General features: G+C 37.2%; 1 protein-coding gene across 1 annotated transcript in view; it reads left to right on the forward strand.

Moving 5' to 3' along the window:
* Window positions 1-272: 272 nt before the first annotated feature.
* HELRODRAFT_191993 (hypothetical protein) overlaps window positions 273-12,500 on the forward strand; it is a gene marked incomplete at both ends in the record, with an annotated part of 13,730 nt that continues 1,502 nt past the window's right edge. The window contains 8 exons of the mRNA XM_009020194.1: window positions 273-458; window positions 544-625; window positions 761-874; window positions 5,718-5,810; window positions 8,563-9,499; window positions 9,634-9,749; window positions 9,941-11,460; window positions 11,710-11,769. Of these exons, the coding sequence (XP_009018442.1) occupies window positions 273-458; window positions 544-625; window positions 761-874; window positions 5,718-5,810; window positions 8,563-9,499; window positions 9,634-9,749; window positions 9,941-11,460; window positions 11,710-11,769 (3,108 nt within the window). The remainder of the gene's footprint in view (window positions 459-543; window positions 626-760; window positions 875-5,717; window positions 5,811-8,562; window positions 9,500-9,633; window positions 9,750-9,940; window positions 11,461-11,709; window positions 11,770-12,500) is intronic.

Genomic DNA, 12,500 nt, shown 5'->3' on the forward strand with positions numbered 1-12,500 from the left:
TTTATAACTAAGCAATAAAATTCTTTGCACGCTTGTTCTACTACTACTACTACTACTACTACTACTACTACTACTACTACTACTACTACTACTACTACTACTACTACTACTACTACTACTACTACTACTACTACTACTACTACTACTACTAAGAACTACTACTACTACTACTACTACTACTACTACTACTACTAAGACAATATCAAAAACAACAACAACAACAAAATTCCAAAAACCGCGACAACAACCCCAACAACAACAACAACAACAAAATGACGTCTGGCGGAAGATTTGATTTTGACGACGGAGGGACCTACTGCGGGGGCTGGGAAGAGGGAAAAGCCCACGGCTACGGCGTTTGCACGGGGCCCAAAGGTCAAGGTGAATTTTCAGGGTCGTACCACTGTGGCTTTGAAGTCTGCGGTGTCTACAAGTGGACGACGGGCAGTAGTTATAAGGTGATTTTTGGTGTTGTACTTGTAACTGTTACTGCCTCTTCTTCTGTAACATTATCAGCACCACCACCATCATTTTCACCATCAGGGCCAATGGACGCAAGGAAAACGTCATGGTCTGGGGGTGGAGAACAAGGGTAGGTGGGTCTATCAGGGGGAATGGACACAAGGTTATTATTATATTATTATTATTATTATATTATATCATTATATTATATTATTATTATTAATATATTATTATTATCATTTATTATTATTATTATCATCATCACTATCATCACCGTCATCGTCATGATCATTACCAGGATTTAAAGGTAGGTATGGAATTAGGATTAGCACGACGACGGGGGCGAAATACGAGGGCTCATGGACCACGGGGCTGCAAGATGGGTATGGGGTCGAGACCTACGCTGACGGAGGTAAGGATGACGATGATGATGATGGTGGTGGGGGTGGTGGTGGTGGTGGTGGTAGTGGTGGTGGTGGTGGTGGTTATGATTTAGGTCGTGACAATGTAACGATGATGATGATGTTGTGAGGCAATAAAAACATATTAACTACATCATGTAACTAGCAAACAACATCTGTCGCTATTATTATTATTATTATTATTATTAATATTGTTGTTGTTGTTGTTGTTGTTGTTGTTGTTGTTGTTGTTGTAGTTGTTGTTGTGTTGTCTCCATTACACACACACACACATACACGCACGCACACACGTACAATACACACACACACATACACACACACGCACACTACACACACATACACACACGCGAACATACGTAATCACAGAAAACAACAGACAAAACTAACAAGAAAGTAGCAGACGTAAAAATTTCTACCGTGCTGTTATATATAACGCCTATATAATGCATAACCTAAGACATTGGGAATAACGCGGGAATAAGAACTGAATTTTGGATTAGGAACTCGGAATATACTTTATATAACATTGCACACACACACACCACACCACAACACACACACAAAAACAATCATACACAAACACATACACACACACACACAAACACACACACACACACACAAACAAACATTAACACATACACACAAATACACCTGATCCATCTGCATGCCTACTTCATGCTTACTAACAACCAAACTCCATACACACACACATACAACCAAGTAAGCACACAAACACAATCTCCACACACACTCATATACACTCACCAACAGGCAAATGTTGTACAATTAACAACGTACACACACACACACACGCATGCATGCATGCATACACTTTTGTACAACTACCAACCACCTCTGTGTATATAGCCAACGTGAAGCAGGTTTTGCTTTGACCGTCAAGTGAGCAACCTTGATGATGATGATGATGATGATGATGATGGTGATGATGACGACGACGACGATGAAGATGAATGAAGGCAACGATAACTAAGATGAAAATGAAAATGACGATGGTGATGAAGATGATGATGACGATGATGATGAAGATGATGATGAAGATGACGATGGTGATGAAGATGATGATGAAGATGACGATGGTGATGATGATGAAGATGATGATGACGATGGTGATGAAGATGATGATGAAGATGACGATGGTGATGATGATGAAGATGATGATGACGATGGTGATGAAGATGATGATGAAGATGACGATGATGATGAAGATGATGATGAAGATGACGATGGTGATGAAGATGATGATGAAGATGACGATGGTGATGATGATGAAGATGATGATGACGATGGTGATGAAGATGATGATGAAGATGACGATGGTGATGATGATGAAGATGATGATGACGATGGTGATGAAGATGATGATGAAGATGACGATGGTGATGATGATGAAGATGATGATGACGATGGTGATGAAGATGATGATGAAGATGACGATGGTGATGATGATGAAGATGATGATGACGATGATGATGAAGATGATGATGAAGATGACGATGGTGATGACGACGACGATGATGGCGGAAAGTAATGTTGATGTTGTATAAGTCAATTTATTCGCCAGGAAGACGGCTAGAACAACGTCGAGCGAGACAACAAATCAACGTGATACAAGATAGTTATATTTGTGTTCGTTCGTTCGTTCGTTCGTTCGTTTGTATATTTGTTTACCTGTATGTGTGTGTTTGTGTTTGTTTTTGTATGGATGTTTTTTTTCATTTTGCAGAATCGCGTTTGTATGTTTGTTTGTGAATTGTGAATTTTTGTATGTTTATGTGTGTCTTTGTATGTTTTTGATTGCCTAGTTTGTGCTACTGAACCTTTGTATATTTGTTTTTTTTATGTCCAAAAAATCCTAATTTACCACATGTAAATGTGCAAGCATACAATTTATGTATCAAACAACGAATGGTCTCTAACGATATTTTGTTTAATATTGTGATAAAAAAATGTGCGTATGTATGCTTTGGATGTATGTATGCAAGTATGTATGTATGTATGTACGTTTGTGTGTGTGTCTGTATGTACGTCTGTATGTAGATGTGTGTGTGTATGTGTGTGTGTACAAAAAATGTTGTACACGCACTGAAGCAGTTTTGTATGAGCTGGATGTTGCCACATATAAATAAATCGCAAAATTCCTCGGCGCCGTATTGTATTTCCATGCTGTTTTTTCTTGTATTAGTTCGTATTGCTGAGTAATTCATTCGGTATTTGTGGTATTTTTAGGTATTTTCGGCTAATTTTTACTTCTTGCACGCATGTACGTACGTATCAGTGTGTGTATGTTTGTTTGTATGTACAACATGTATGTACATGTACATTCATATTTGTATGTTTGTTTGTATGTATGTATGTATGTATGTATGTATGTATGTATGTATGTATGTATGTATGTATGTATGTATGTTTGTATGTATGTATGTATGTAGGTATGTATGTACGTACGTACGTACGTTCGTACGTACGTACGTATGTATGTATGTATGTATTTATTAAGAAACATTTATTAAGAAACATTTATTAAACGCTAATTAAACAATTTCATAAGCGTTCTCTTAAAAACAAAATGTTATATGTGACTGTTCATGAAACGAAAATCAAAGTAACAAATTTTACAATTTCACAGAAAATAAAAATGTCTTTAGTTCTTTTTTAAATAAATCCAGAGAAGTTCCCGATCTTCTTAACATAGGTGGAAGGTTATTCCAAACAGAGGGACCAGCCACGGCAATGTCCCTAGAACCAATTTGCAAACGCGTGACTGGCACCCTTAGCAGATTCAAATCATCCGACCTGAGATAGGAAGATGATGCTGTTTATTTTCTGGTAAATTTATTTTTCATGTATTCAGGTGACATGTCATTTATAGACTTGAACATGAGAACTGCAATTTTAAAGACTATCCTTTTGTTAATTGTCAACCAGTGTAGTTCATTCAAAATCGGTGTCACGTGATCATACTTCAAACCACCAGCAATGAGTTTTGCAGCTCTGTTCTGCACCGACTGAAAGACGGCAACTGATGATTCCGGCAATTTGTAGAACAAACTGTTGCAGTAGTCCAAACGAGATGTGATGAAGGCGTGGACCAACGTTTCCAAAGTAGGTCTATCCAACGAATGTCGAATTTTATACATGCTTCTAAGGTGGATAAGACTTGATGTACAGATCTTTTTGATGTGATTTTTCATTGATAACTTGTTGTCAAGCAAAACACCCAGGTTGGAAGCAGTATCAGCTAATGGTATATCAACATCTCCTATTTTAACAGAACTAAAATCAATTTTCAGCAATTGCTGCCACGTTCCAACCGGAAGTAATTGAGTTTTGCATTCGTTTAGTTTTAACGAGTTTGATGACATCCAACGTCCTACCTCTGATAAACATCTGATAAATCTCTCAACTTCAGTTTTAAACAAACAAGGAGAACTAGTAACCAGCACCTGAATATCATCTGCAAATGCATGGCAGACATATCCGTAGGAGCTGATTATTTTGGTAATTTCCGACGTGTACAGGAGAAAAAAAACGGGTCCCAAAACTGAGCCTTGAGGTACCCCTGACGTTATGATGGAAACCTCTGATACTGAGTCATTAAATGAAACCTGTTGTGTCCGATTTGATAAATATGATTCAAACCATCTGTATACATTATTCGTTACTCCGTAATTTTGACGCAGTTTTGCCAGAAGAACATCATGGTTGACGCAGTCAAACGCTGCCGACATATCCAAAAACGATAGTAATGATATTCTCTGAGCATTTGCAGCGGCAAATAAACTTGATAGGACATTCAATAATGCAGTTTCAGTTGAATGAAACTTCCTATATCCTGATTGATTGAGAGGCATTAAATTGTTTTCTGTTAGATGATTCAACAAAAACTTGAGAACAACGCGCTCCATGATCTTTGATCTTTTGGATATCGGCCTGTAGCTTGCAACATCGTTGACATCACCATTGGCTTTTTTTTTTAAATCGGGACAACCGTAGCATGTTTGAACCCAGCAGGAAATTTACCCAACCTCAGGCAGAGATTGAAAAAACTTTTAAGAAAGCAGATAAACAAGTGTATATATTTCTTAAAAATATGCGTCGGAAAAATATCTTGTGAACTTGTTTTTGAAGGAGAATTCATTATGATACCTTTAAGTTCGGTTTCTGTTATTTCTGGAAAATTTGCCAATGAAACAAGATTTGTAACATGACTGTGATGTGCTGACGGAACCAAAACGTTGGTAGACATTATAATCTTGTTGATCTTGTCTGTGGAGAACTGCATGAATTGAGAAGCTTTTAGGTTGATATTATCATCGGATTTATTACTTTGTTTATTTCTACACAAAACCCTGTTCACAATCTGCCAGCGATTTTTGGAGTTGTTGTTAGCTTTGACCAAATTTTTCCAGTAACTTGAACGTTTTTTAGAATAAAGTTTATTTCTTTCTGATAAAGAAACCAACCAGTCATTTCGATGATCAGTCGTCGAGTGATTTCTATATGACATCTCCCTCCGCCTGCAAGTTAGTTTAGCCCGTCGACAATCATCATCAAACCAAGGTGCCATACTCTCTCCTCTGTCATAAATCAAACGCCAAGGCACAAGTCTGTCGACAATTTTTTTTAACTCGTCGTTAAACATTTTTAATTCAATCTCGACATCGTTACTCTGACAAAGCCCAGAGACTGGAGAATCCAAAACAGCCCTAGCCAGTTGATTTCCGTCCAGACTTTTCCATGACCTGACATGTCTCGCAGTTATTTTACAAAATGTCTGAATCAATGTTTCAACTGTTATTAAACTGTGGTCAGACATCACTCCGCTTGGAAATATTTTTATGTTGGTAACAGGAAAGTCACAAGAACTGATTACCAAATCCAAAGTACCACCCAACACATGTGTTGGTTCGTTAATGTGGTTGACTAACTGGAAGGTTTCAAATACTTCACCCAATCGGATGGAATATGGATCATCAGTTCTTTCGAGATGTACATTAAAATCTCCCATGAGCAAAACGTTAGAACGAAATGTATGTATGTATGTATATATGTTTGCTTTTGCTTTTGTGCAGTGCGAAACGATTTTGTTTACTTATTTGTAATTCTGTATGCCTTCCTAATGGTTTTTGGTTTCGTTGTTTGTTTGTTTGTATGAATATTTGTATGTATGTCTGTAGATTTGTTTGTATGTTTGTATGTATGTTTGTACGCATATTATTGTCTTTGCGTCGTTTTTGTTGTTTCTAGTTTTCAAAATTTTTTTTGTGGAATGTTTTTGATCTTGCCATTGTTCTTGCATCTGAAAACATCTATTCATCCATCCGTCCATCCATCCACCCATCCATCCATCAATCTATCCATCCATCCATCCATCCGTCCATCCATCCACCCATCCATCCATCCATCCGTCCATCCATCCACCCATCCATCCATCAATCTATCCATCCATCCATCCATCCGTCCATCCATCCACCCATCCATCCATCCATCCATTCATCCATTCATTCATCCATCCATCCATTCATTCATCCATCCATCCATCCTTACATCTTAAATTTATTTTGTTTTACTTGTTTCTTGAATACAATTTTACATTATGTAACCTTTTGAAAGATTTTATAAAATTTTATTCATTCGTTCATTCATTCTTTCATTCATGTATCCATCCTTTCTTTCATTTCTTTGTTCATTTGTTCATTCTTGCTTTCATGCTTCTGTTTATTATAACAGCTTAATTTAATCTTATTTATAGATAGCGAGTTCAGTCATTCATTCATTTTTTCATTCACTGTTTATTCATCTGTTCATTCATTTGTTCATTCATTTGTTCATTTATTTATTCATTCATTCATTTTGTTCATTCATTTGTTCATTCATTTATTCATTCATTCACTTTGTTCATTCATTTGTTCATTCATTTATTCATTCATTCACTTTGTTCATTCATTTGTTCATTCATTTATTCATTCATTCACTTTGTTCATTCATTTGTTCATTCATTTATTCATTCATTCACTTTGTTCATTCATTTGTTCATTCATTTATTCATTCATTCACTTTGTTCATTCATTTGTTCATTCATTTATTCATTCATTCACTTTGTTCATTCATTTGTTCATTCATTTATTCATTCATTCACTTTGTTCATTCATTTGTTCATTCATTTGTTCATTCATTAATTCAATCGTTCGTTTTTTTGTCTGTTCATTGACTCATCAATTCAGATGTTATCTTGAATGTTTTTCTTGCATTAAAATGAAGATCTCGTAATTTAACATAATTCCCTAATTAAACATTCATCCATTTATCTACCATTCGTTTCATTCATCCTTACATTCATATTTTTATCCATCAATACATCCATCCATCATTCCATCGACCCATCCATCTATCATTATTAATTTATTGAAACGTTCTATCTTTTTAATTAAACATTTTTCATCAATATCCAGCCGATATGGAGTTAAGTGTAACATTTTTTCACTCACACCTTCCTTCCTTCCTTCATTCATTCATTCATTCATCCATCCATTTATTCATTCATCTTTTTATTCATTCGGTCATTCATTCATTCATTCATTCATTCATTCATTCATTCATTCATTCATTCATTCATTCATTCATCGAGAACAAGTTTATGGGATGAATTCGATAGTGTATACATATTTTTATGAATGATTTACGCTTAATCTGTTTATTTAATAATAATATTTTGTCTGGTAATGAGCTTAGAACATTTGCCATCATTCATTCATTTGTTCACTCACTCATTAATTCATTCATTCATTCACTCATTTGTGTACTCAATTATTTTTCATTCATTCATCAATTTGTTCGTTCATTCATTCACTCATTTATTCATTCATTCATCAATTTGTTCGTTCGTTCTTTTCATTCTTTCGTTAATTCAATTGCTTCATACTCGTTCATTCACTCACTCCATCATTCATTCATTCATACATTTTTACATTCGTCCAATTCATTCATACACTAATTCATCCATTCATACACTAATTCATCCATTCATTTATGCATTCAATCCATTCACTCACTCACTTCCTAGAAAGCCACACTCATAACCATAAAGCAAGCTTGTACACTGAATGTTAAGTAGCAGGATAAAAAATTCTTAACGTTATTATTTATCATTATTATTATTTATTTAATAATAATAATTATTATTATTATTAATATAATAATAATAATTATTATTATTATTACTATTATTATTGTTGCTGTTGTTGTTCCATGTGGATGAAGAGAAATAATCCATATTGTATTTTCGTCCGCAATTAAGTTCGAAATTTCACTTATTATTATTGCTATTATTTTTAATTTTGGCACTATTACAAGTATCAAGTATTAGTAGTAGTATTAGTAGTAGCAGTAGTAGTAGTAGTAGTAGTAGTAGTAGTAATAGTAGTAGTAATAGTAGTAGTAGCGGTGGTAGTAAAAGTAGAAGCAGTGGTAGTTAGTAGAAAAAGTAGTAGTATTATTTTATCCATCATAATCACATCATGTCATCACTTGACAACTCATTCATCCAATCGTTCACTCATTAATTCTTCCTTCCATTCTTTCTTTCTTTTTTTCTTTTTTTTTCACTTCCAACGCAACGTCACCACCACCTCGTCACCCCCATCTCACCCACCCGCAGGCACCTACCAGGGCCAGTGGCTCCGCGGCATCAGGCACGGCTACGGTGTTCGACAAAGCGTTCCATACGGCCTGGCTACCCTCAGCCGACAAAAAATCGGTCGCGATTCTCTGACGTCACTGAGAAGCGAGTCCGAAGATGACGTCATCGTAAAAGAAAGAGATCGCAAGATGGCGGAAGTGAGGGGTGGGTTTGTTCTGACGGCCACAAGATCCACTTCGGAGACCCGACATTTAGCCCGCAAGTTTCCCTGGTTCAAAGGAAAGTACGAGAAACGAGCCAACAGTGCCGAGCCAACGAGTCCGACAAAAGCTAGCGGACCAAAAGCCAGCATACGAAGAGCTTTCGACGGATTGAAGCTACGCAAACAGCGCAGCGAAGAGTTGAATCTCAACGGTTTCAACACCAGTCCAACTTCCACAAGTCCAACGGCGGCTGATCGTCGCTACACCAGTAGCACGGGCTCCGGGCGCAGCTGGCGACGTAGAAAGCACGACGACGACGCCACGATCAAAAGCAACGCAAGCAGCTGCGCCTCGTCATCGCTTCGGTACTCGCCAATCAGTGCGGCTGCTTCTGAGAGCTGCGCCAGTTTTGCTCAAGACGAGACGACGGACCTGAACGCTGTGGAGACGTACGCTGGCGAGTGGAAGAATGACAAGCGGTCGGGTTTCGGCGTGAGCGAGCGGACTGACGGCTTGAAGTACGAAGGTGAGTGGGAGAACAACAAACGGAATGGTTACGGTGCTACAACATTTCCAGACGGCACGACCGAAGAGGGGAGGTACAAGGTGGACGTGTTGGTCAGTTGGGGCAAGAAGAACAAGTTGATGATGTTGCGGGCAGGCAAGATGAGGGAGCAGGTGGACAATGCCATCTCTGCAGCTAAGAGGGCTTCACACATTGCCATTCAAAAATCTGCCATTGCTGTTTCGAGGTTGGATTTTTTTTTAAATATTTATAATAAAATTTTAATTAGTATTTTTGTTTAAAAAAAAAATTGAAAAATCAACTGAAAATGAAATATATATTTCACGAAAAAACACGTTTCACAAAATGAAATAATTGAAGAATGAACATGGCTCAAGCGAAGGCTGAAGCCGCCATGCAAACGGCTTCCAAAGCCATTGCCGACGCTGAAAAAGCAAAAGGTAAAGCCATGGAACTTGCACCTGAATTTATGGCTGGTTGGTAAACATTTTTCAGCTCTATTTCCAAAAATTATAAACTTTTCAATTCATTCTACTTTGTCAACAATTGGTTACGATCATTGATTTAACATTTAAAAAACAGACCTTAGTTTTATATGACGAATAAGTTGTTCACAATATTTTAATTTTTCTTTCCAACCATCTACCGGCAAAATGATATGAAACAGAAATAACTAAAAAAGACAACGCAGCCCTGGCGGCATCAGCCTCCTCATCGGGCCTGCCACACCACCTGCCTGCCCACCTCATCGGCAAGTCGAACTTCCACAGTTACGACACCAACCAGGGCCCTCATGACGTTCAGAGTTCATTCGTCTCCCAGTTCACTGACCACTACAACCCGCAACATCAAGTCAGCCAAGCTAAACACTTTATGAGTAGAATCACTAAAAATGTTAGCGAAGCCGTCGAATCCAGTAGAGCCGGACACGACGACTCTGCGAAATCGCCACTCCCAACAATCGGCAATGTTCTTCTATCGGTCGGCTTAGACACGTCGCTGTATAAAAGTCTAGCCACCAAGCCACGACCAGCAAACGAGATGAACGCAACATTACCGGTGACTCAGCAACAAATTTTGCAGATGCAGCAACAGCAGCAGCTGCAACAACAGCAGCTTCAGCAGCTTCAACAACAATCCTTGCAAAAACAACCACCTCAACAACTTTTACAACATCAGCAACAGTTTTCCGAACGATTTCTGCAAAGTAACAATCCGCAGCAGAAGCAGCAGCAGCAGACGGTGACTACAAAACAAAAGGAGTTGGTGAAAAAAAATTTAGAAATGAAACAAAATCAGAGCCCGACAAACAATTTGACAAATGACAACAGTTCAACAAATGTTGCGAGAATTTTAATCGACAAGAACAAACGATTGGCCGAGTTGTTAGACCAATCAGTGCTAGATGACCATTTCGACCAGTACCAGACATGGGACGAATCATCGTCGTCGTCATCAACAAGTAACATCAACAAAAAACCATCAACAAACCCTCAACAACAACAGCAACAGCAACAGCAGCAACAATTTGATGTTGCAACAACAACAAACCCAACGTACTCGAGCTACAACAGCACAAGCAGCAACAACCCACGCAACATGTCTCAACAGAAGCAACAACAACAACAGCAACATTCATACGTGGTGAACCCGACATTTAGTTACGACCGAACACGGCAACATTATCAACAACAACTTCAACAACACCAGCCACAACAACCTAACATCGGCTTCATCGACTACAACAACAGCGAAAACATCAACTTCAGCGACTACAGCGACGACTACCAGAGCCCTGTCATCGATCCCATCCCAGCTATCAACTTTGAACGCCGACAAACTCTACCAGCCGGCCAACTTCGACAACAAACAACAAAAACCTCATCGACTGCAACAAAATCACCACTCCAAAACCAGCCCAAAACATCTCGACAACAACTACCCACACTATCAAACCCAACGAACGCAACGACATCTCAGCTTAAATCGGCAAAAAACGCTCTGGGAAGTACACCAAACGTTTCGAAAAGGGTTAAAAATTCAGGAGGTAGTACCACACCCCCCGCTATACCCCGTGAAGAAGTTCACTTCATGAGCGTTCGTAGGCGAGAAGAATTGAGGTTGATGAGAGAGGAGGAAGAGAGAAGGAGGCAGCAAGAGTTGGTCCTTAGTTTCGCCGAAATCAAAGTACTTTTTTAAACTTTTGTTTGTATGTATGTGTGTGTGTGTATGTGTGTGTGTCTGTCTGTGTGTGTGTGTGTATGCGTGTGTATTTTCGCGTACGTGATTGTATGTTTGTCCGTACAGGACAGGCATTCATTCATTCATTTATTTTTTTTCATTCATACATTCATTTATTGTATAAACAACTAATTCATCAATTCATCCATTCATTCGTTCGTTCATCTATCCATCCATCCATCCATCCATACACAGAACTGGTGCCAGCAGAGACAGTTTGTGGTTTTTGTCATAGCTCTCAACCTAGGCCTCCTGGTAATGTTCTATAACATGCTCTCTAGGTGATCTCCAAGATGGTGATGACGATGATGATGAAGATGACGACGATGATGACAAGGATGATGTTGATGAGGATGATGAAGATGAATCAGGAAGCTAGGAAGCTAACTATAACGCGGAACATGCTGTGATTTTCATCAATAATTGAATATATATATATATATATATATATATATTTATTAATAATAATATTACAAAGGTATTATCACAATTTATATATATATGTAACAAAATATCTTAATTATCAATATTAACGTTATTGTTAGTGTTGTCACTGTTATTATTATTATTATTATTATTATTATTATTATTATTATTATTATAGTTATTATTATTATTATTATTATTATTATAGTTATTATTATCGTTAGTCTATTTCTTTATTTTTTGTTCAACATATAACCGTGTAAATATTGTAAGCTCATAGGTCATTTGCGCTAAACAAAAAGATATATATACAAAGAGAAATATACATAAATATATATATATAATTATATATATAATTATTTTTATAATTATATATATATAACTATATATATAATTATATATAATTATATATATAATTATATTTATATAATTTTATTTTTCCAGATCTTTCAGTTGATTCTTTGCTTGCACCCCTTTTTTTTCATGTATCACTTTTTACGACTTGGTTAACCGACGATTATAGTGATGATGATGATGATGATGATGATGATGATGTTGAT

The sequence above is a fragment of the Helobdella robusta genome (genome assembly GCF_000326865.2).
Source record: "Helobdella robusta unplaced genomic scaffold HELROscaffold_27, whole genome shotgun sequence".
Taxonomy (NCBI): domain Eukaryota; kingdom Metazoa; phylum Annelida; class Clitellata; order Rhynchobdellida; family Glossiphoniidae; genus Helobdella; species Helobdella robusta.